The sequence below is a fragment of the Lactuca sativa genome, chromosome 6 (assembly GCF_002870075.4).
Source record: "Lactuca sativa cultivar Salinas chromosome 6, Lsat_Salinas_v11, whole genome shotgun sequence".
In the NCBI taxonomy this organism is placed as follows: domain Eukaryota; kingdom Viridiplantae; phylum Streptophyta; class Magnoliopsida; order Asterales; family Asteraceae; genus Lactuca; species Lactuca sativa.
In genome coordinates, this window is record NC_056628.2 from 12,586,770 (window position 1) to 12,609,658 (window position 22,889).

Consider the following 22,889-nt stretch of genomic DNA (forward strand, 5'->3'; position numbering starts at 1 on the left):
TTATAAAAAAACATAAATGCCATACAAAATCCAAAATTCACACAAATCAAAATTTCTTTTCAATAATTTATAATTGATCTTTTTGAGATATATTTACAAAAATAACATCATGCTTTTATATCCCAAGGATTTCAAAGTTAAAAACAACATATTTGACATCGATTTGTACTCCTTCTCCATCACCTCAAAGTTTTCTTTTAAACATTTCAACCTGCAAATCCAAATTCAACAAGAAAACAAATCAGCTCAATGGAAAGTTATATAATCATTACTATAAATTGAATGAATGTTCTTTACATAACTAGGCTTGGGTTGAAACCCAAGCTTTTCCAAAAAACACTTTAAACATATATATAATCATTACTGTATGTGTTCTATTCCAGATTCATCAACCAATTGGTTTTTTTTTTTTTTTTTGCCAAAATCTACAATATTAACCAACCAATTTATCATCTTCTATCTTAAGATTTCAAACAATATTCATATTTTCTGGAAACATGATGCTACTAATAATAGGGTTTTTCAGAAAATATACAAATTCATCGTCAATCTGTCTTTGCATATGAATTAACCCTCAAATTTGAACTACTCGAAATTAATTGAGGTTTGAGGTCAAGAACTTCTGTCGATAGTTTTGAGGGCAAGAAAATGAAAAAAAAACTAATATGATTTCAAGCATTGATTTCTTGTAATAGAAATATATGATGAAATTAACAAGAAGTTAGGGTAAATCATTTGATTTCCAGCGACAATACTCAACTTCCAAGCAAAAAGAAAAGAAAGAAAAATGTACCACAGTCGATGACTTTGAGGGAGCCAGAGGGCTTCGCTGCCGGCGGAGACTGCGTCTTTTGCATAGGTGGTGGCCGGACGGGATGGAGGATGGTTGCAATCGGAGTTTCGGTGGGAGGGAGCAGATAGACATGCGAAGAAGAGAGAGTAGAAGGAAGGCGGTAGGTCTCGCACAAAAGGCTTCACTGAGGAATAGAATGGAGGCATATTAGGGCAAAGGGGCAAGAAGATGTCGGTGTTTTGTTGTAGAAGGGTCGGAGGGAAGAGCAACCTGTGAGAATGAGAAATAGACAGAGAAGAAGGAGCGGCGATGGGTAAAAGAGGAATACGCATCTCTTATTTTTTTTCAGACACGACTCCACATCTGAAATATTAAGAGGGTTTTAAAAAATTAAGAAACAAAAAGTAATAGGCTACCAAACAAGCTGAATCTGAATTTTTAAGAGGTTACATCTTAATTTTTCAATTAAGAGGTAAACAAACAAGGCCTAAATAAATAAAAACACACATGACATTAAAATAATCCTAAAAACTTAAAAAACACAAATAAAATAACAAAAGCAAACTATATAAAGTCGTTATCCGAGATTGGTAATTTTTTTTTTAAGTTAAGAGAGAAAGGTTTGTATTGTGTGAGAAAAAAATGAAGTGTTTGTATATATATAGAAAAGAAAGACAAAAAGGAAAAAAAAAATTAATTTATTGCAAAGACCGTTCAACGGTCAAAAACTTCAACAACCAATCACGATTCGCGGTAGTCTCTAACCGTAGTACGGCCTAAACCGCATGAAACCGCAGTCTAGGGGCGATGTGAGCGGCTGAGGTGGCACAAACCGCGACCACACCCTCTAACCTTATACTTTTTTGGTTAAAATAATTAAATATGTTGTTATTTACAAACCATAATTTGTTATTTTAAACCTAAAAGATAATAGCATAACATTAATTGTCGCCAAATTTTTTATTTAAATTATAAATAAGTATATTTATATGAACACATTATTGAATAATGACAAAATTACAAAAATGGTCTCCATAGTTGTCAAAATTATACGGTTTTGGTCAAAAAAGATTTAGTAGTGCACCAGTGGTCTAATTTTGAATACCTTGTACGGATTTGATCCCTAAATCATTAACTTTAACAGTTTAACTATTATCTTTTTTTAAATGATTATTTTACCCTCAATGACCATTTTTTCAATTGAGTCTTTTTACCAAACCATAAGATCATGTCTGCATATCTTCTTTTTAACTTTATTGAAGTATTATATATTAGTTTTCTTTAACTAATTTTTTTCATTTCTTTTTATTGTATTATTATATATTAATAAATATTATTTTTAATATATAATATTTAATATATTAATAATATTATTTTATTGGAGTATTGATTTCTTTTAATTATTTTTTTTTATTTTTTTATTGGATTATTATATATTAATAAATATTATTTTTAATATTATATATATATATATATATATATATATATATATATATATATATATATATATATATATATTAATGAATATTACTTTATGAGATTATTAACTTCTTTTAGTTATTTTTTTAATTTCTATTGTATTAATTCTTTTTTGTCGGACCGAGTTTGAGACATATTTCGGAGAAAACCACAATTTTCAGACCGAGTGATAGTGGTGGTATTGTCCAAAATATGCTATCGTCCGGAATGCCCATTCCAGACGAAGTGGTTATTTTTGCAAAAGAGTTGGTTATTTTCTTCAAATACACATTAAAATGTTGTTGGATTACTTAATTTCCTGTTTATTAATGTACAATAATTCAAATAAATATTTAAAAAATAATTATAAATATCAGTAGTCTGATAAAGTAATATTCATCAATATATTAATATTATATATTTAAAGTAATATCTATTCATATATAACAATTCAAAAATAATTAATTTAATAAAAAAGTTTTAAAAAAGAAATGAACTAAAAGAAATTAATCCAACAAAATTTCAAGAACAAGGCCCAAAAATCCACCTCTTATATTTTATTTTAAATATATCCGAGATAGCATACTTTGGACAACACCACCATTATCACTCGGTTCGAAAATGATGATTTTGTCCAAAATATGTCTCAAAACTTGTTCCGACAAATTAAAAAAAAATAACTAAAAGAAGTTAATAATCTCATAAAGTAATATTCATTAATATATATATATATATATATATATATATATATATATATATATATATATATATATATATATATATATATATATATATATAATATTAAAATAATATTTATTAATATATAATAATCCAATAAACAAGAAATAATCCAATAAAAAAATTAAAAAAGAATTAATTACAAGAAATCAATACTCCAATAAAATAATATTATTAATGTATAATATATTATATATTAATATATAATAATCTGATAAAAAAATTAGTTCAATAAAAAGAAATTAAAAAAATTAATTTAAAAAACTAATATATAATAATTTAATAAAGTTAAAAAGAAGATATGCAGAAATGGTCCCTATGGTTGGGTAAAAAGACTTAATTGTAGAAATGGTCCCTGAAGGTAAAATAGTCAACTTGTTAAAATTAACGACATAGAGATCAAATCCGCAAGAGGTATCCAAAATTGGACCATTGGTGTACGATCAAACCTTTTTGGACCAAAACCGTATAATTTTGACAACTACAGGAACCATTTTTGCAATTTTGTCATAATTATAAAAAACATATTATTCAAAATGTTTTTTATATTTTCCAGCTAGTTTATCAATTAGTTTTTACCCTACCTCATTTTTTATTAACTAGCTAATAAGCTAACAGCTACCTATTTAGCTAATAACTAATTTTTCAATTAGTACGCTAAACATAATTGTGAGCTTCACAACTTCCAAATTCTTAATTAAGATAGCTTTGGGCAACGTGCCCAAATGCCAGAACTATCACACAATGAAAGATTTCTAATAATCTTGATGTTTTGTTGGATTCTAACAATTTACACAATATTGGATTGAGTTGCAAAAATATGCTATTGATGAAATACTTCAAAAAAATTTCATCGAAGACTCTTACCTACGATATTGCAATAGATTGAGCAATGTTTTTATTAATGATTTATTCATCATAAGTGCAGCCTATCCAAGTACAACTCTTAGTTCTAACAACATTGTTGCATTATGTTGAAATCACACGAGATATTTTTCCCAACATCTTCATTTCTTATATCAATTTAGGACAAAGAAACAGAAGGTTTTCACGTACTTACAACTGAAACCTCACTACAAAACCCTAATCTACTCTCACTTAATCATACACTCAACCCTAATCTAAACAGATCATACGATAAGAAACATCTGAATCACTGATCTATCAACAAACGATTGAGCGATTACAACAACTTGTTAACATACACAAGAACAGAGAAAAGTAGATGCACGAACAAAGAAACTAGAGAATACCCTAACTCTTTCAAGCTGAAGAAGATGATCTCTAAAATATCTCCACTCTCTCTCCTCTTTTATACCTCAGTAACACAAATATGGATCAACCCAAATATATTCGACCCATATCAGAAGATCCGCGCATTGTTCCTGCATTTACAGTCTGAACCCACAAAAAATACTGAAACACAAAAAACCCCCTTTAAGAATACAAATAAATATAAGATTGAATTATTTCGTTATTTTCAACATTCCCCTCAATCGAAATATTTATTTGTTTTTCTTAAAAATATCAATGAGACCCATTTTTTTAGATAAAAAATCATGTTGTTTTATATTCAAAGATTTTGTAAGAATATCTGCATTCTGTTCAGAAGAAAGAATTTTAACCAACTTTATAACCCCATTAGAAATTTTTTTCTCTAACAAAATGCAAATCAATTTCAAAATGTTTAGTTCTTTCATGAAACACTGGATTAAGAGCTAACTTAATTGTTGAGTCATTATCACAAAATACAGAAATTGGAATAAAATTCTTAACTCCTAATTCAAAAAAGATTTTCAAAACCCAAATTATTTCACAAGTAATAGACCCAAGAGCTCTATATTCAGCTTCAGTAGAAGATCTAGAAACAGTAGATTGTTTCTTACTCTTCCATGAAATCAAACAGTTATTAAAATACACCAAGTAACCTGTTACAGATTTTCTTGTAGTTAAGCATTTGGCCCAGTCTGCATCAACAAATCCACTCAATACAAAATTATCAGATTTAGTTATTGCAACTCCTTTTCCAGGACTTCCTTTTAAATATCTTAACAACCTTAAAGCAACTTTTAAATGAGATTTTCTAGGTTTGTGCATAAATTGACTTAGCACTTGAACCCCATAAGCAATATCTGGCCTAGTAACAGTAAGATATATAAGTTTCCCAATAAGTTTTTGAAATTCAGTTTTATTTTCCAATAGCTCATTGTTTTTATCTTCATTTTCTGCATTTATCATAAAATTTGTTTCTAAAGGAGTGCTAACTGGTTTACAACCAAGCAAACCATACTCATGCAAAAGTTCTAAGCAATACTTTCTTTGATTTAAACATAAACCATTATCAATTTTAACTAATTCAATACCTAAAAAATACTTAAGAGCTCCAAGATCTTTAATCAAAAATTGAGTTTTCATAAATTCTTTAACCTTTTTCAGTTTCACAATTACCAGTTAATATAATATCATCAACATATACAAGTAACACAGTTATTGAATTTTCAAACCTTCTAATAAAAAGTGAATAATCACTTATACTTTGTTGAAAGCCAAACATAAACAAAGAAGCACACAGTTTTTCATTCCATTTTCTAGGAGCTTGCTTTAAACCATATAATGATTTTGTAAGCTTACAAACCCTAGAATCATTTACAGAATAATATCCAGGGGGAAGAGACATATAAACATCCTCAGATAGATCACCATAAAGAAAAGCATTATTTATATCTAACTGATATAAAGGCCAAGAATTATGCACAAATAATGAAATAACAATACGAATAGTCACAATTTTTGCAACAGGAGAAAAAGTTTCTTCAAAATCAATCCCTTCTCTTTGATTATACCCCTTAGCCACTAACCGGGTTTTATATCTTTCTACTTCACCATTTGACTTATATTTAATTTTGAAAACCCACTTGCAACCAATTGGTTTCCTATTTTTAGGTAAATTTGTTATTTCCCAAGTGTGATTACGATGAAGAGCTTCCATCTCTTCATTCATGGCCTTTACCCAATTAGGATCATATAAGGCTTCATTGTAATTTTTAGGCTCAACAGTCTTATTTAGATTTGAAACAAAACATTTAGCATCAGTATCAAGTAGAGAATAGTTAACAGATCTTTCTATGCCATATTTATATTTTCCTTCTATAACATAATCAGCAAACTTAATTGGCATATGTGATTCACGTCTAGACCTAGATGCACCTATAGACAACTCTACTGAAGGAGTTGAAGAAGTATGGCTATTTTCCTCAGACATATCAGAAGATAAAGGAATAGAACCAGCAGAAGGAGGCACATCTGCCTCGCCACTACGGTTGACTGACTCAACTAAGTCACTGTAATCCAAGTTAGTAGCTGCATTAATACCATCCTCCTGTGACTCCACTCTCAGTTCATCTAAATTTATAGAATCATTTAAGTATTCATTTTTATCAAAGTCATCATAGGAAAAGGGATCACTAGGGCCAAAAATATTAACAATTTTGTCAACAATAGTTGACCTCAATTTGTAAGGAAACACAGACTCATAAAACTTCACATCCCTGGATACAAAAGAAGTGTTAGTATCCAGACTAAGAAGTTTATAAGCTTTCTTATCAGATGAATATCCTAACAAAACACATTTTTCAGCACGCTCAGAAAATTTATCAGATACATTTTGTTTAGCAGCGAAACAAAGACAGCCAAAAACTCTTAAATGATCAAAACTAGGAGTTCTTTTAAAAACAAGTTCATAAGGAGATAAGCCATTCAAAACAGAAGTAGGCATTATATTTATCAAAAAAACCAAAGTTAAAACTGCATCTCCCCAATACTTAACAGGAACTCCTGACTGAAACATAAGAGATCGTGCCACATTAAGAATATGTATGTGCTTTCTTTCCACAACTCCATTTTGTTGTGGAGTGTAAGCATAAGAGGTCTGATGAATGACTCCATGTTCTATACAATAAAACTTCATTTGATTATTTATAAACTATGTTCCATTATCAGACCTTATGGTCTTGATATTAACACCAAATTGATTTAATAGAATATTCACAAAAACCTTAAAACAATCAAAAACTTCACTTTTAGATTTTAAAAGAAAAACTCAAGTTACCCTAGAAAAATCATCCATAATAGTCAAAAAATACTTATAACCCTCAACAGAAGCCAATCTATAGGGACCCCAAACATCTAGATGAACCAATTCACCTAATTGAGTTGAATGATGCTGACTATGAGAAAATAAAAAATTATCTAGTCTGTTTTGCTTTATGACAAGCATCACAAGGAGGTAAGGATTCATTTCCAAAATTCAGTTTATCCTTTAGAGCACTTAAAGCCTGGTTAGTAGGATGACCAAGTCTACTGTGCCAGGTAAATTTTGAAACACAACACTTAGGAATAGTTAAACTAGCAGAATTACCTAAGGGAACATGATCAAGGTAATAAAGACCCCCAGATTCCTTACCATTCTCCACCATCTCCTTTGACAGTGAATCCTGAATTTTACAATTATATTCAGAAAATACAACTTCACAACCACTATCCTTACAAAGCTTGTGTACAGACAAGAGATTAACATTAAAGTCTGGAACAGCAAATACATCAAATAAAGTAAGATGAGAAGACAATTGAATGTTCCATATTTTATTAATAGGAGCAGAAGATCCATTTGGATGTTTAACAAGAAGATTGAGCCTAGACACATCCACTGTGTCTTGAAGTTGTGACTCAGAGGCTATCATATGTTGATTTGCCCCTGAGTCAACAATCCAACTCTGGGAATTATTTACACTGACAACGGAATTACAACAAGTAAATGAACATGTACCTGCCATATTAGATGCAGCAGAAACATCCTCATTGGTAGAACTGTCATTAATGAGACGAAGAAACTTGGAGTATTGTTCACTTGTGAGATGGTGAGCATCACTATTGTGAACAAACTCAGAAGAAACTATTGTATTGTTATTTGAACTGACAGAAGATGAATTTACAGAAAAAGATTTATTTTGGTTATTATTTTCATTTTTCTATTTAAAATCCTTTGGATAACCAATCAGTTTATAATATCTATCTATCATATGACCTTTAAGATTACAATGTTTACATTGTAATCCTTGATTTCTGATCCTGTTTTGACCTTGTCCCCTCTTAAAATCATTAACTTTACTATTAAACACAGACACCTGTGATTTTGAAGGGACAATTGAATTCAAAGACCCATTCCTTTGAAGAGATTCTTCTCTAGAAAGAATGGAAAAAGCAGATTTAACATTTGGTAATGGATCCATCAAAAGAATATGATTTTTGACTTGATTATATGAATCATCAAGACCACTCAGAAACTGCATTAGTTTCATCAAATTTAGAATGATCATTAAGCTTAGTAGCAGCCTCACATACACATTCAGTTAAACTAGTTAAACCATCAAACTCCTTCCATAAAGAGTCAAGTTTATTATAATAATCGGAAAGAGACGAACCATTTTGTTTTAAAGATTTAATTTGTTGATGGATATTAAAAACTACAGATCCATCAGCCTTATTATAAGTTTCAAATAATTCGTCCCAAATATCCTTAGCTTTATCAGTGTAAACATGACTAGCATATATGGATTCAGAAATAGACCCTAATATCCAATTGCATACAACAGCATTAACACGCTCCCATTTAGAAGATTTAGAGGCATCAGTTTTTTCAAGAGTTAAAGTTCCATCCACAAAACCCAACTTATTTCTAGCCTTCAGACCTCTAGACATGGCACTACGCCATAACCGATAATTTTCATTTCCAGTCAATTTAATGGTTATAATTGAGGCTACAGCATAATCAGAAGGATGAACATATAAGGGATCATCAAAATCAGCAGTAGTACTATCTTTAGGAGTACCACTCCCTTCAGGAGTGTCTCCTGCCATTGTAAATCACAGAAATCACACAGAACAGATAGCATATAAAAAACACACAGAAACAGATAGCAAACAGAGAATCAACAAAACAAATAACAGACCTTGTGTTGACTTAAAGTCCAGATGGTCACCACAGTATGTCGGGGCCCAAGACAATCAAACACAGAGTCAAAAAATAGCAACCAAGAACAACACAATATACACGAAAACAAAGAAGAAAGTATAAGAAGACACCCTCACAGTGCTATAGGTAGCGATGTTGTTTTAAAATTGACTCCCCGAATTCGTTCCCTACAAGGGTTTATCGATGATGAAATCCGACCCCAAGAGGATTATTTCAAATAAAGGGATTAATCGATGACTTCCAGAGTGTATTCCTTTTTGTTCAAACTTGCAATCGTAGCGACAAGTAAATGAGAAAAAACGCCAATCTGCAAGATCAATCAAACATCTCGCAGTACCAGGATCTAAAAAAAACAAACTAGGGTAAATAGAAAACGAAACCCTAGATCTAACAGATTCAAATGAAAAAATTAAAGAATCGGTATACCTTTTTAGATCGTCGAGAACCAAGATCACCAAACGACGATCAACAACAACCGAAGCGTCAGGATCAAAGAACATGAGCCTTAGCGCTCTGATACCATGTTGAAATCACACGAGATATTTTTCCCAACATCTTCATTTCTTATATCAATTTAGGACAAAGAAACAGAAGGTTTTCACGTACTTACAATTGAAACCTCACTACAAAACCCTAATCTACTCTCACTTAATCATACACTCAACCCTAATCTAAACAGATCATACGATAAGAAACATCTGAATCACTGATCTATCAACAAACGATTGAGCGATTACAACAACTTGTTAACATACACAAGAACAGAGAAAAGTAGATGCACGAACAAAGAAACTAGAGAATACCCTAACTCTTTCAAGCTGAAGAAGATGATCTCTAAAATATCTCCACTCTCTCTCCTCTTTTATACCTCAGTAACACAAATATGGATCAACCCAAATATATTCGACCCATATCAGAAGATCCGCGCATTGTTCCTGCATTTACAGTCTGAACCCACAACAAATACTCAAACACAAAAAAAACCCCTTTAAGAATACAAATAAATATAAGATTGAATTATTTCATTATTTTCAACACATTAGATTGCAGTTAAGGTGTTTGATGAAATACTCTAGTAACTTTCTTTTATATCAAGCATGTTACTTTATTAATTGTTTACTAATCATAAGTATTCGTAACACAACCCCTAGTTTCAACATTAATCGTTGCATCCATTACAATTGATTATAAAGTGGTGTCCTTCCTTTTCAAGAACTCAAGAACTTCATACAAATAGGTGGTCTAATTTTAGCCAGAGAAAGAACCGCAGCTGGAAGAATCCACAAACCTTCACCACAAATCAACCCAGAAGCCACCGAAGTAGACATCAAATCAGCCTTTTTAACATTCACCTTCTGCCATACTAACACCACCAAGCTTCCAACACACATATCAATACTAAAATACCCACCCACCAAAAAAGGCACAGCCATACATATAGGCAATGGCATCCACTTCCCTATCTTTTTAGGCAACAAATCTTTCACAATATTAACCCCCAAAGAAAAAGCAAAAAACCCATAGCATAAATCCAAACAATGTTTAGGTAAAGCCGAAAAGCCTTGAACACCAATAATCGCCATGTTTCTAAAAACTATCGCGAATGGTGCTTTGTATTCTCCATTAGGGTTTCCCACATCAAATGCTTTAGTAAATAAAGAAAGAGTTAAAGGCGACACAACACACCCTATAGCTGTCCCAATCGTTTGGCTTAAAAGCATTGTTCTAGGTGAAGTCAATGTTACATGACCGGTTTTCAAGTCGTGCATCAACGTACTAGAAACAAAAAGAACCGCCTTCGTAACACCACACCCCACCAATCCCGCCACCACTCCGTGGTGTTTTCCGGCCAACGCCGCCATCATGAAAAGCCCGATTTTGCTGTAGTTGTATGCCATGTCCCAATCGGTTAATCCGTTTCCATACGCGTTACAGAAGGCTAATGATGGAGCGATTATGTAGGCTATGATGATGTAGTACCATTTGACTTCGGGAAATATTAAGGGAATTACAAATGCATTGATAATGGAGAATGAAGTGTATCCAATCACTGCAAACCACATTGGTATGGCTTCTTTGATGAACACTTCGTTTTGTAATCGTTCGGTTTCTGTAACTTCCTTCTCGCTACCTACAGCTGTAAAAAGACGATAATGCCCTTGGAAATAAGTCAGGGTTAATGACTTGTAACACTTGATTAAAACTAAGGTTTTGAGATTTTTACCTAAACCAAGATTTTCCCTTTTCAATCTTCCGTAGATACTTGCATATGTGAAATATAGAATCTTGGTGAAGTTATAGAGTCCATCACCAAGGAGAAGAGCAATTGAGATAAAGACTTTGTAACCATTCAGGCTTTCCATACTACTTTCTGGAACATTATTAGGAAACCATTCTCCTTTTTGGTTTTCAATAAGTGGCCACATTATACCCCATGAAATCACAGCTCCAAACAGCAAAGAAAAGCTCACAATATGAGGGCAAATCATTCCGGTTCCCACATATGTCATGCTAAAATCGAAGTAAAATCTACACAAAATAGCAAAGAACTGAAGAACACATTATTTATAAATCAATTAAAGATTCCAAATAGGAACAAAGCTTACGTTTTCTTATAAGCTTCTAATCCAAAAGTAGGGAAGTGGGCAAATCCACATACTCCTTTTCCAGTGAAAAACCATTGAAAGATTGCCCACAAGAAACTGACTGAAAAGTACTTGGCAAATCCCTTGATTTGCTTCCTATAAATAAAAAAGACACTTGTTAATGATCATACAATGTGGAAAAAGGGTTTATGAAATATGTTATAAAAGTACTTTGCCATGTCATCTCCCTGACTATGAAATCCATTGATAAGAACAGCTGTAGCCATCCCACTTGGAAATATCAACTTATAATCAATAATCAAGATCTGTCAAATAGAATTCGCAAATGTCAATAATGTAAAGATTGTATTCAGTGTTCAACATTTCAACACAATTTATACTGAAAGGTGTTTGTTTATACACCATGTGGGACCCACATACCTTTCGGAGTGGAATCAGTACAAAAAGACCAGCAAAACAGATCAAGAAAGAGTAGCCAGTCATCCAACCAACATGAAGTTCTTTATAAGTCCCTGGAGAATTTGCTCCTCCAGCCAGCTCATATGTTTTCTTGTTCAAAGCAAATAAGAAAGATCCAAATCCACCTAATATTCAAAGTCAAAAACCAATAAACATTTCACAAAACATATAGATAAAGATGATAACTTGAAAGATTTGAAGTGGAAAAATGTTAGAAAAACCTCCAATGGCAATGCTGTAACAAGCAACTGAACATGTCTGGATCATTGTGTTTTCATGTCTGGTAAAGGGAACAAACGGAATCCCTAATTTTTGAAGTACTTTTGTCCATGTTTTCATGTACACAAAAGCAAGAAGTGCAGCTGAGACATTAAGATTAGGAATCAAACCAGTTGTGAGATTTAGTTTCATGGCTATAACAGTGTAAATGCATCCCAAAATAACACTCGCAATAACTCCACGAATTGTGATCTGTTTTGTCCATGGTTGCAGTCTTTTTGAAGCTTGAAGATGATGATCATAATCATCATCTTTCTTCTCTTGTCCCACCTCCTCTCTTTCTTTTTCAATCTCACCTGTCCCCTTCATGTCTGTGTTCATTGTTAATTTAAAGTTTAAACACCAAAAAAAGAAAAGAAAATTGTACAATGTAGCAATGAATTACTCACCTTCAAGTTTCTCTTTACTTCAATACATAAAAGGATGAAGGATGCATGAAGTTATAATAGCAAGTCAACTGGCAGATGTTGCTTTCTCACTGTCCTGCCTTTTCTCCTAGAAAACTTGCATTTATAATATTGATATGTGTGTGTGGAGTGGGAGAGAGAAAGAGCAAATAGCCAATCAGTAAAGCTGCATATGAATACTGTCGTCATGTTGATCTACCACTAAAACTAAATAATTTGTGAGATGGCATGCTGTGTACTATTATTCTCACTAACTTACAAGGTGCAAACACAGTCATTGACTTCGCCTTATTTTACACTCATTGTCTTGAAAGAAATCAACAAGCATTCATATGATCCCAAGTTATAATCCTATTATTAAGGAGATATTAATGCTGTAATTTGATTGGTTGTGTGGGTCAATGAGATTCCTTCTGCTGGACTAGGAATCCCATCAAACTCCATGGAATATCTCCATGTTAGCAAGAATTAGAAGAATGATTTCATCACAAAAGTTGTATTTATAATAAGTTTTCTCGTACAATTGATGCTTTAATCCGTTTTTATGGTAGGGACTGAAGGTTCAATTGGAAATGGACTTAAAATCCCCAATTTAATGCAGAAATCCAAACCAACGCCAGCAAACAGAAAGATTAGAAGATTTTCTGATACAAAAACAGCACCACTGAAAGTATGCGACAATATGCTACCAGCTTCCAACTCCATTGGTGGTCCTCCTGCTAGTGTAGCAAGACCTGCGTTAAAATTTCAAAGGAAAACATGAATCCGTTAGGTTTTAATCATCATCGAGATCTTGTTAATGGCGTAGCTTTCTGAAATACCTTTGACAAAGCCAAAAGCTGCAGACGTTCCAGATTTGAGCTGAAAATTGTCTAGGTCACGACGAACAGCATAGCGGAAAGTAACACCAAATAACGCACAGCTGATGAGAGTAATAACTGACGGAAGGATTAACTGTGATGCGTCGGTCGCCTGAGATAAGGAAATAGGCAAGCCTGCCAAGGTGCCGACTATGGCGGAGATAGAAGCAGCTTTTACAGATTCAAATCTCTCTTTGTTTTTGTACATCGCTTCTCTTTCTGTTTCTGTCATCATAGGATTTTTATCTCCGACTTCACCTTCAAGTGAGCGTTCTGCTTCTTCAACCAGTGCTCTTGCTTCTGATAACTCCTTCTGGCATTCCTCAATCTGAATTCAATGTACGAAACATACATCTGTAATAAGAACTAGGAACAAATATTCTAAATATATAAATTGGAGAAACAAAGAAATTAACCTCGGAAGCTCTGGATTCGAGTTGATTGATGTATTCTTTTATCTTCTGATTTTCTATTTCCTGCTTTTCGATCTGAGCAAGTTCTTGCTTGGCCAATTCAACTCGCTGTGTAGCTTTATCCAATCCATCTAACAAAGTTCTATTTTCCTCGCTGTTCAGCAATTGGTTTACCCGGTCGTCGACTATACCCGACAGCAAATTCTTCAATCCCCCGCCATTGTTGTTCTGGTCGGCGCTACCATTATCAGTAACGGGGTTACTACATTTGACGGCGAATGAACCAGACCTCGAGGATGACGACGATCTGAAGGGTTTGGAGTGAATGTAAAATTGAATCTTCGTGAACTGAATCGAGGATTTTGGAGAATATATGAGTGTGGGATTGGGTGTGGTTGCCATGCTTCCTGGATAGCTTCACAAATGACGGTTTCAAGAACTCCTGTACGGTACTTTTGAAAGAAAGTGAAGCGAATTTTACGTAAATATTCTTTTAACTCCAACCATATAAAATGTTTTGGAAATATCAACTTGAAAAATAGAGTAAATTCGTTATTTGCCAGGAAAAGTTTTTGTAATTTTGTGAAATATAAAGATCAATATGTTATTTTGATATTAGTCAAGGACCCTTTATATAACTTTAGGAAACACATGGATTATTTGACTAACTTTGTTAATATGCAGGAACTACTTATGTATTGTAAACTTTGTGAAATACAGGGATCATTTATATTATTTTGTGAATAGTAGGGACCATTTCTAAAATTTTGTAAAATACAGAGACCACTTTGTGAAAGATAAGGAGAAATTGGTAAGGCCTGGTATGGAAAGCACACATAGAAGCTGAGTTGGCATACCAACCTACGCGCAAACACCGCACCGCCCTAGATGCGCGTAGGTGGTTTGTGGCATAGTACCCTTCACGGATGAAAAAAGTCAATCAAATGAGGGTATAGAAAGTAACGGTCGTATATCTGACCGTTCAATCTATTTTTTTAATTATTAAACTTTTAAATTTAAATAACATCTATTTACATCTTTTACTTATATATACTACACATTTTACCTATATTTTACACTTCTAAAACACAAACTTTCTTCTACTTTTTTTTTATCTCTACTCAAAAATGGACCCACATCAAAATACATCACTCACTCCAAACACCTCAAACACTTTAAATGATTTGTCAAACTTACATGCAATTGTTAAATTCTTCGATCCAACAACAGCCTTTATTCACTAACCTTGCATACAACCCACAATTCTACCAACAACAATGATCACAACAACAATTCATTCAACCCCAATTTCAAGGTTTTCAACAACAACATTCTCAACAATTTCAACCACAATAATTCCAAGCACAATCATCTTAAGTCTCATTATCTCAATCTCAAACTATAAACCTCAACAACGACGACGAATGGGTCTCATAAACACCACAACCATCTTAAAGAAGGCAACCAAAAGAAAAAGGGGGAAAAGCAGTGGCTTGGAACGAAAAAGAGGAGGAAGTTTTAGCGAAAGCTTGGATTATCATATTGTGTGACTCGGATAGAAGCAACGCACAATCTGGAGAAAGTTTTTGAAATTGTGTTTTAGATCACTTTCACGCGCTACTAGGAAAACAAACAGATCGGTCGTACGACGTTGTCAACGGGAAATGACGTGATCTACGAGCGGTTTGCACAAAGTTTAGTGGCATATTTGATAATCTAAAAAATATGCAAAAAAGTGGTTGCAACGACTTCAACATTTTATCAACCGCGTGCTACTAATTCAAAGTTACCAACAACAGTAAACCATTCGGTCGCCAAAAGCATGGGAAGTTTGTCATAAGGGTCCAAAATGGGTCCTTAATCTGGAGACATCGCATTCGGACTCGACCACCGGCTCCAACAAAATACTAAGAACTTCCGATTCGAACGTGAGTTTTGGTCTAGACCTCAATGATGAATTTGATGTTGTCGAGGTAGAGGGTCCACCGGAAGTCCAGCTTCATCGACCACCGGGAAGGGAAGCAAAACGGGTAGCATCTTCATGTGGAAAAGCAACCGCAACTAGCGACGACAGGCTTGTGGAATCCATAGATAAAACTCCAAGTTTTCTAGAAAAAAGTATCAATCAACGGAGGAAGCTCGTCACTGAAAAAGCGCTCTTACTGATCCAAATCATAAACACAAAGCCCCAATCGGATCTCAACCTAGAAAATCTAACGACATTTCTAAAAATCCAACAACTCCTCAAAAAATATGACAATTAGGTTCTAATATTTATGTTGTAGTTAATATGTTTAATGTTTTTTTAAGTAATTAGGATAAATAAGTAATTTATGATTTTATTTTTTTATGTTTTTTAAGTATTTTATGATTTAAATTTGTGTGTTTTAAATTAATGTAATGTGTTTTTAATTTAATGTGTGTTTGTATTTAAATTATGTTTTTAATTTAATCTAATAATGTCAAAAAAAAATTGTTGTTGAATGGTAATGGGTTTGTAGTGGAGCTGACATGACGTTGAGGTGGCATCACTTTTTGAGTAGGTTGAGTGTCACCATACCCGTTAGCCTAAATATGAAGATAGAATTACACGAATGGTCTATGTAGTTTGGTAGTTTGTACTTTGCACCTGTTGTCTCCAAATCTTATTTTGTATCTCTCTATTCTATTTTAACTCTATTAATTCTTTAAATAGTTTTTGTGTCTTTTATTTTAACTCCATTAATTCTTCAAATAGTTTTTGGGTTAGGTTTAGGAAATCTTCAATCCAACATTAAAATTTATACTAAATATTTTATTACATTAAAATCTATCATTTAGCCCAGCTTAAACTTAACAATATATATATTGTTGGTGAATAGTATAATACCAAATATAGTATTATATTATTTATCAATATTATATTTAGTGTTTCAATTTTCATAGTGCATATTATGTATGGTTGTCAAATTCGTAATTTTGATTGTAGGATCGTACGATCCTATAATCTTAACTAAATAAATCGATCTCGATCTTATTAGGATCATTTTTCAGTAAGATCGTAGGATCGTGACTATTTAAAAAAAAAATTCTAATATTTTTTAATGGAGTAACTACGTAGAATACCAATTTTGAATTGTTTATCACTAAATGATGTATTAAATATGTATTTTTTATGTTTTAAACAATTTATTGTTAACTGAATCTTACGATCACGATTTTGTAAAGCGAAAAACAATCATATGTAAGATATTAATCTTGACAACCTTAATATTATGCTTTATTTATTGTTTTTAACTTCTTTTATCATTAATTTTTTTATCTTATTATTTATTAAAATGGGATTGCCCATATTCCAACTCTTATGAAGTACAATCTATCTCTTTTGTTTAAATTTCACATCATCGTATCTCTCTACCATCAGCCCCTTCTACCAACTGAAAGTATGTTGCCTTCGTTAGAGAAACCATTTGTCCCTCAACCCTCCACTCCCCCCCCCCCCCCCTACTCTCTTTCTTTGTGAACTGTGATGCTTACCTTCCTGAAGCCCCTTGCTAATAAATATCTATTCCCCAGCCTCAATCTATGTTCGTACGACATCTTCTCACTTTGTTTAAACCCAAAAGAAGTTTCGCAGATTGTGTTCAAACCCAATAAAGATCATAAATATATGTTCGAAAAAGGAAGAACTAGCTCGTCGTTTTCATGTTCAAGATTACGAGATTCAAGAACTCAATTTTGTTGAATTCAAGTCTATATTTAAACAAAGTAAGATGAAAAGATGCTCGTCGTAATATTGATTCAGAATTAAGTTCAAAAATGTGGGTTCAAAGTATAATGTCAATAACCATGGTAGATTTTTCGAAATATAATGTTACAATAATAAGAAAAAGAAGTGTTGTATAATAATAATAATAATAATAATAATAATAATAATAATAATAATAATAATAAATAATGAATGAAAATGTGTTGTTTTCTTTCATTTAACCTAAAAAGGACCAAAAAGAACTTCTATATCTACAAAACAAAATATGACGTTATAATAACTATATCTTATGCCTTTAAAATCTAAATAGAAACAAGAAAAGTCTTACATTCAACAAAAAATAAATAATAAAAACAAAAAAACAAATGTTTTTATATTTAACTCTAAAGAACAATAAAAACAACTCACATCAATCCTCTATTATAATAAAAGAGTACTTTTATGTCATGTGGTATTTTTTCAGCCATCATAGCCTCTAAATTTACAGAGTGTAGTATCAAGTTTGCCTTTCAAATTAAATTAGAAAAGTCAAATTAGCTTATTTTCAGTTTTCCGTTATGATAGATGGTATCCAAAAAATTAACGAGCATTCAATGTTCCTAATAATCAGCAATCACCTATATTTTTGTTGTTGATTAGCAAGATCAAACCAATTTTCTGCCTTTAAACTCTGGATAGAAACAAGGAACGTCTTGCATTTAACAACAAAAAAACAAAAAACAAAAAAATCAAATGTTTTTGTATTAAACTCTAAAGAAGAACAAAAACAATTCACATCAATCATCTATTATAATAAAAAAAGTACTTTTATGTCACGTAGTATTTTTTTCAACCCATCTTAGCCTCTAAATTTACAAAGTGAAGTACCGATTTTGCCCTTAAAATTAAATTAGGAAAGTCAAATTAGCTTATTTTCAGTCCTTCGTTATGACATATGGTATCCCACAAAATTAGCAAGCATCACCGTTCCTAGAAATCAGCAATCACCCAGATTCACCGTTCCTAAAAGTCAGCAATCACCCAGATTTTTGTTATTGATTAGCAAGATCTGAACCAATTTCGTGGCAATACTCTCATTTCACCTCCAAATTCCATAGTTTCGCCTTCAATCATCACAGCTTCACTTATGTCACCATTATCTCTTAGATCACTAATCCTAAAGCCAACCACCACCATTTACCCACACATCTCCTAGTCCTTGAAAATTACCAACGTTGCTTTTTGAAAATAGTTCATAGTAGGCTTTTTCATATTTACTTGAATTTCATTATTCATGTATTTATTCTTTTTTCTCTTCTTGGTTATGGAAATTGGTTGCTTAAAGTGGCTTTTTAGGTCTTGAAGTTTCAGAAACCCTAATGCCATGGATATAGAAAACTCTTTGTGTTCTCAAGTACGCTCTTTGAGGATCAACGAGATAAAAATCGATCGTCACTCATTACCTAAATTTCACCACAAAATTTTGTATTGGCCACAATAAATTTTGATTTGGAAATTCCATAATGTAGCATTTCTATTCAATATACAATCCACTATGTGGTAATTTTTCTTAACAGCAGTCGGTTTGATTCAAGCCTGATACGAAGATGCCATTTATGTTCAAGCTCGGTCTCAGTGAGAGTAATTATGAGTAATTCCACACGAAAATACTTCCCTACTTGACAAAAATTCTTCTTTTAAGTTCAAATAGGTTTTTTTCCTACTTGATGTGTTTCTAAATCACTAATCCTATTTAAGTTCAAGCAAGTCGCATAACGGAGTTTGCAGGGCTGGTGGTTCGGGCTGCTACAAGTGCGGCAAGTCAGAGCACTTTAGCAAGGAGTGTTTTGCTTCTATCACCACTACACATACATCAAACCTAATTTGCTTTCAATGCAATCAGATGGGCCACAAGAAGGCCGAGTGCCCAAGTTTAGCATCAGGAGGACCAGTGGTAGCACCGTCCCTTGTTACCCTACGGATCACGGATGGCCGCCAGGGCAAGGCAGATGATCATGTGGTGAGGAGTCGGGCTTTTCAGTTAACTGCCGAAGAGGCGTGCCGTGCAAGCCCTTGGCCACGTCGTGAGATTTGGCAAAATTCCAAATTCTTCATTATGTGCTTAATCCTTACAGATCTAAGAACAAAACTTCATATCTACTACTTCTTAATGACTTAATGGATAAAGTTTCAAATTTTACTATTAGGACTCCATTCTAAGGCTAAATCTACAACCCTGACTCCATTAAGTCCTTAATGTGGCCATAACTTATACATGGCACCAAAAATCATCCAAACTAAGGTTTTTTTCTCATTCAACATATGGACCATTAGAGATACATAACAAACTTTGGAGTCCCTCAAACTCTAATAGCATTCATGGAAGGATACCAAAACTACCCAAAATGACATCAAACTTGAATCTAGAAGAAGAGGTGTCAAGGTAGGAACTTTATACCCCAAATAGCTTAGATAGTTGTAACAACGTAAATTTTTAAAACAATTTTTTTTTTATTTTTCAAACACAATAAACTCATCTAATAATCTCAAAATCTCATGTGTATCAAATATCATCACAATAACCATATCCCAAAATCTCAAAAACATAATCCTCTGCCAGTGTGTACAAATCATGTCGGCGCCTTCCCGCGATCCTCGCTAGTACCTGCAACGCATATCACATAAAACGGTAAGCATAATTGCTTAGCGAGTTCCCCAACACACCACATACAACACATAAGCCACTCGAGGCTATAACTCGATAAGACCCTCTGGTCAATGTGTCTCAGCGCGACCCTCCAGTCCCGTAGTTCGTTGGACCCTCCGGTCCGGTCTAAATCGTTGGACCCTCTGGTCCGGTCTAAATCGTTGGACCCTACGATCCGGTCTAAATATCATATAGCATACATAAATCACAATACACATAATCTCAAGTAAACACATAACACATAAGACCCTCCGGTCTGCACATGGATACCACTCTAGGTAATGTATAGTGAGAAGACTCACCTTGTATGATGTCTAGTAAACTCTCGTGCTCGATATCCCCGACCTAGCCTTCGCCTATCAAAATGATAATATCGCTAATCAATACTCTCCTCATGTTCTCATCTCTAAAGAATGGGTAGAAAACCATTCTACCCCTCCATTGACTTCTCGAGTTAACCTTCCACTCGACAGGTTACCACTGATCATGAATCGCGGGTCAACCCGATCCGACTCGTCGAGTTCTCTCATGGACTCGGTGAGTTTCCTCCATGGCAATACTCATTTGGCCTTCTGAGGTTAGATCTGTTTCTCTAACTTATAGATCTAACCTTCTAACACCCAAAAACCACGTAAAAGTCTGAACTTGAGGCTCATGCATGATGTATTTTTCTCTATACACCATTATGACTCCATTGAAGCTTCATAGCTTCAAGGTTCCAAAGTTACTCACTCAATGCAACCTACTTTCTGGTTCTCTGAACCTCACAAGGTCCAGATCTATAAAATAACCCGAAAAAGGGTTTGGATGCACCCAAAACCCCATCCAAATGGTGATACAAGCCCTAACTCAACAACCAAAGGAAATCTATTCAAACACCAAGGAAACAAGAGCTTGTACCAGAAATGACCTCCAATGAGCCTTTTTCCCCTCTAGCTCACAATAACTCTAGGGTTTCTCTCATGGGACGAAGACACTGGTAGGAAGGGCCAAGGAGGCTATAAGTGCCATTAAATAGGCCCAAACCTGAAAGAATTAGGGTTTCTGCCAACAGCGCTGACTCGGCGAGTCAGCTTGTCGACTCGTCGAGTCCATTCATTTTCCACGTCACTAAGTCGCAATCCTACTCGACGAGTTAAGGCGCCAACTCATCAAGTCACTCCTCATCATTTAGAAAATAATACTCATTTTATCATACCTAGAAATCCGGATGTTACAATTCTCCCCCACTAGAATCAAACTTCGCCCTCGAAGTCTTGCTCTGCAAACAACTCTGGATGTTGCTCCCGCATCTCCGTCTCCAGCTCCCAAGTCAGCTCAGACCCTCTCCGATGCTGCCACTGGACCTGAACCAAAGGCACCTCCTTGTTCTTCAAAACCTTGATCTTCCGATCCAAGATTGCGATCGGCCTCTTAATGTAATTCAGGCTCGCATCCACCTGAATATCCTCTAGTGGTACTACTGTCGTCTCATCGGCTATACACTTCCTCAACTGGGATACGTGGAAAGTATCATGAATTTGGCTCAAATCCATAGGTAGCTCTAAACGGTATGCTACCTTACCCACTCTCGCGGTCACCCTGAACGGACCAATGTATCGGGGCCCTAGTTTGCCCCTCTTCCTGAACCGGATCACTCCTTTCCAAGGACATACCTTCAGGAGTACGAAATCTCCAACCTGGAACTCGAGTTTGGATCGCCGCCTATTCGCATAAATCTTCTGGCGGCTCTGGGCTGTCAGTAACCTCTGTCTGACCTGTTGGATCTACTCGGTCGTCTTAATCAGTATCTCAGTGCTACCCATCACTCGCTGCCCAACCTCTCCCCAACAGGTGGGAGTCCGACACCTCCTCCTATATAAAAGCTCAAAGGGAGACATACCAATACTCGAATGGTGGATGTTGTTGTAAGAAAACTCACCCAAAGGTAGGTATGTGTCCCAACTTCCCCTGAAGTCCATAACACATGCTCGGAGCATTTCCTTGAGCATTTTTATTGTTCACTCACTCTGGCCATCCGTCTGTGGGTGGTAAGCAGTACTGAAGTGAAATCTCGTACCCAACTCCTCATGGAACTTCTTCTAGAACCTGGAAGTGAAACGTACATCTCGGTCTGACACAATCGAGATCGGCACTCCATGCCACAATACCACCTCTCTCACATATGTCTCTGCCAGCCTCCCCGTAAAAGCGCTCTCACTGATAGCAAGGAAGTGAACGTTCTTGGTCAGCCGGTCTACAATCATCCAAATTACATCAACACCTCTCGCGGTCCTCGGAAATTTGGTGATAAAATCCATAGAAATTTGTTCCCACTTCCATTGGGGAACCTCTAATGGCTGCAATTCGCCATGCGAACGCTGGTGCTCGACCTTAACCCGGCGACAGGTCAAGCACCTCTCTACTACCCA

General features: G+C 34.3%; 2 protein-coding genes across 3 annotated transcripts; both read right to left on the reverse strand.

Annotated features, from left to right (window-relative positions):
• Nucleotides 1-10,064: 10,064 nt before the first annotated feature.
• Nucleotides 10,065-13,097, reverse strand: LOC111880878 (metal-nicotianamine transporter YSL3-like). 2 transcript variants are annotated; one of them, XM_023877290.3, is made up of 7 exons: nucleotides 12,754-13,097; nucleotides 12,307-12,675; nucleotides 12,047-12,210; nucleotides 11,837-11,931; nucleotides 11,627-11,761; nucleotides 11,245-11,549; nucleotides 10,065-11,157 (listed from the first exon to the last, which is right to left on the reverse strand). In XM_023877290.3, the coding sequence occupies exons 2-7, from the start codon at nucleotides 12,671-12,673 to the stop codon at nucleotides 10,229-10,231; spliced, it is 1,995 nt and encodes a 664-aa protein (XP_023733058.1). In that variant the 5' UTR covers nucleotides 12,674-12,675; nucleotides 12,754-13,097; the 3' UTR covers nucleotides 10,065-10,228. The 2 variants fall into 2 exon arrangements, with proteins under 2 accessions (XP_023733058.1, XP_023733057.1); XM_023877289.2 differs by lacking the exon at nucleotides 12,754-13,097 and having other exon boundaries at nucleotides 12,307-12,685.
• Nucleotides 13,098-13,251: 154 nt separating this feature from the next.
• On the reverse strand, nucleotides 13,252-14,525 carry LOC111880879 (uncharacterized). The gene is made up of 3 exons (XM_023877291.3): nucleotides 14,048-14,525; nucleotides 13,593-13,959; nucleotides 13,252-13,505 (listed from the first exon to the last, which is right to left on the reverse strand). The coding sequence occupies exons 1-3, from the start codon at nucleotides 14,444-14,446 to the stop codon at nucleotides 13,303-13,305; spliced, it is 969 nt and encodes a 322-aa protein (XP_023733059.1). The 5' UTR covers nucleotides 14,447-14,525; the 3' UTR covers nucleotides 13,252-13,302.
• Nucleotides 14,526-22,889: the final 8,364 nt, after the last annotated feature.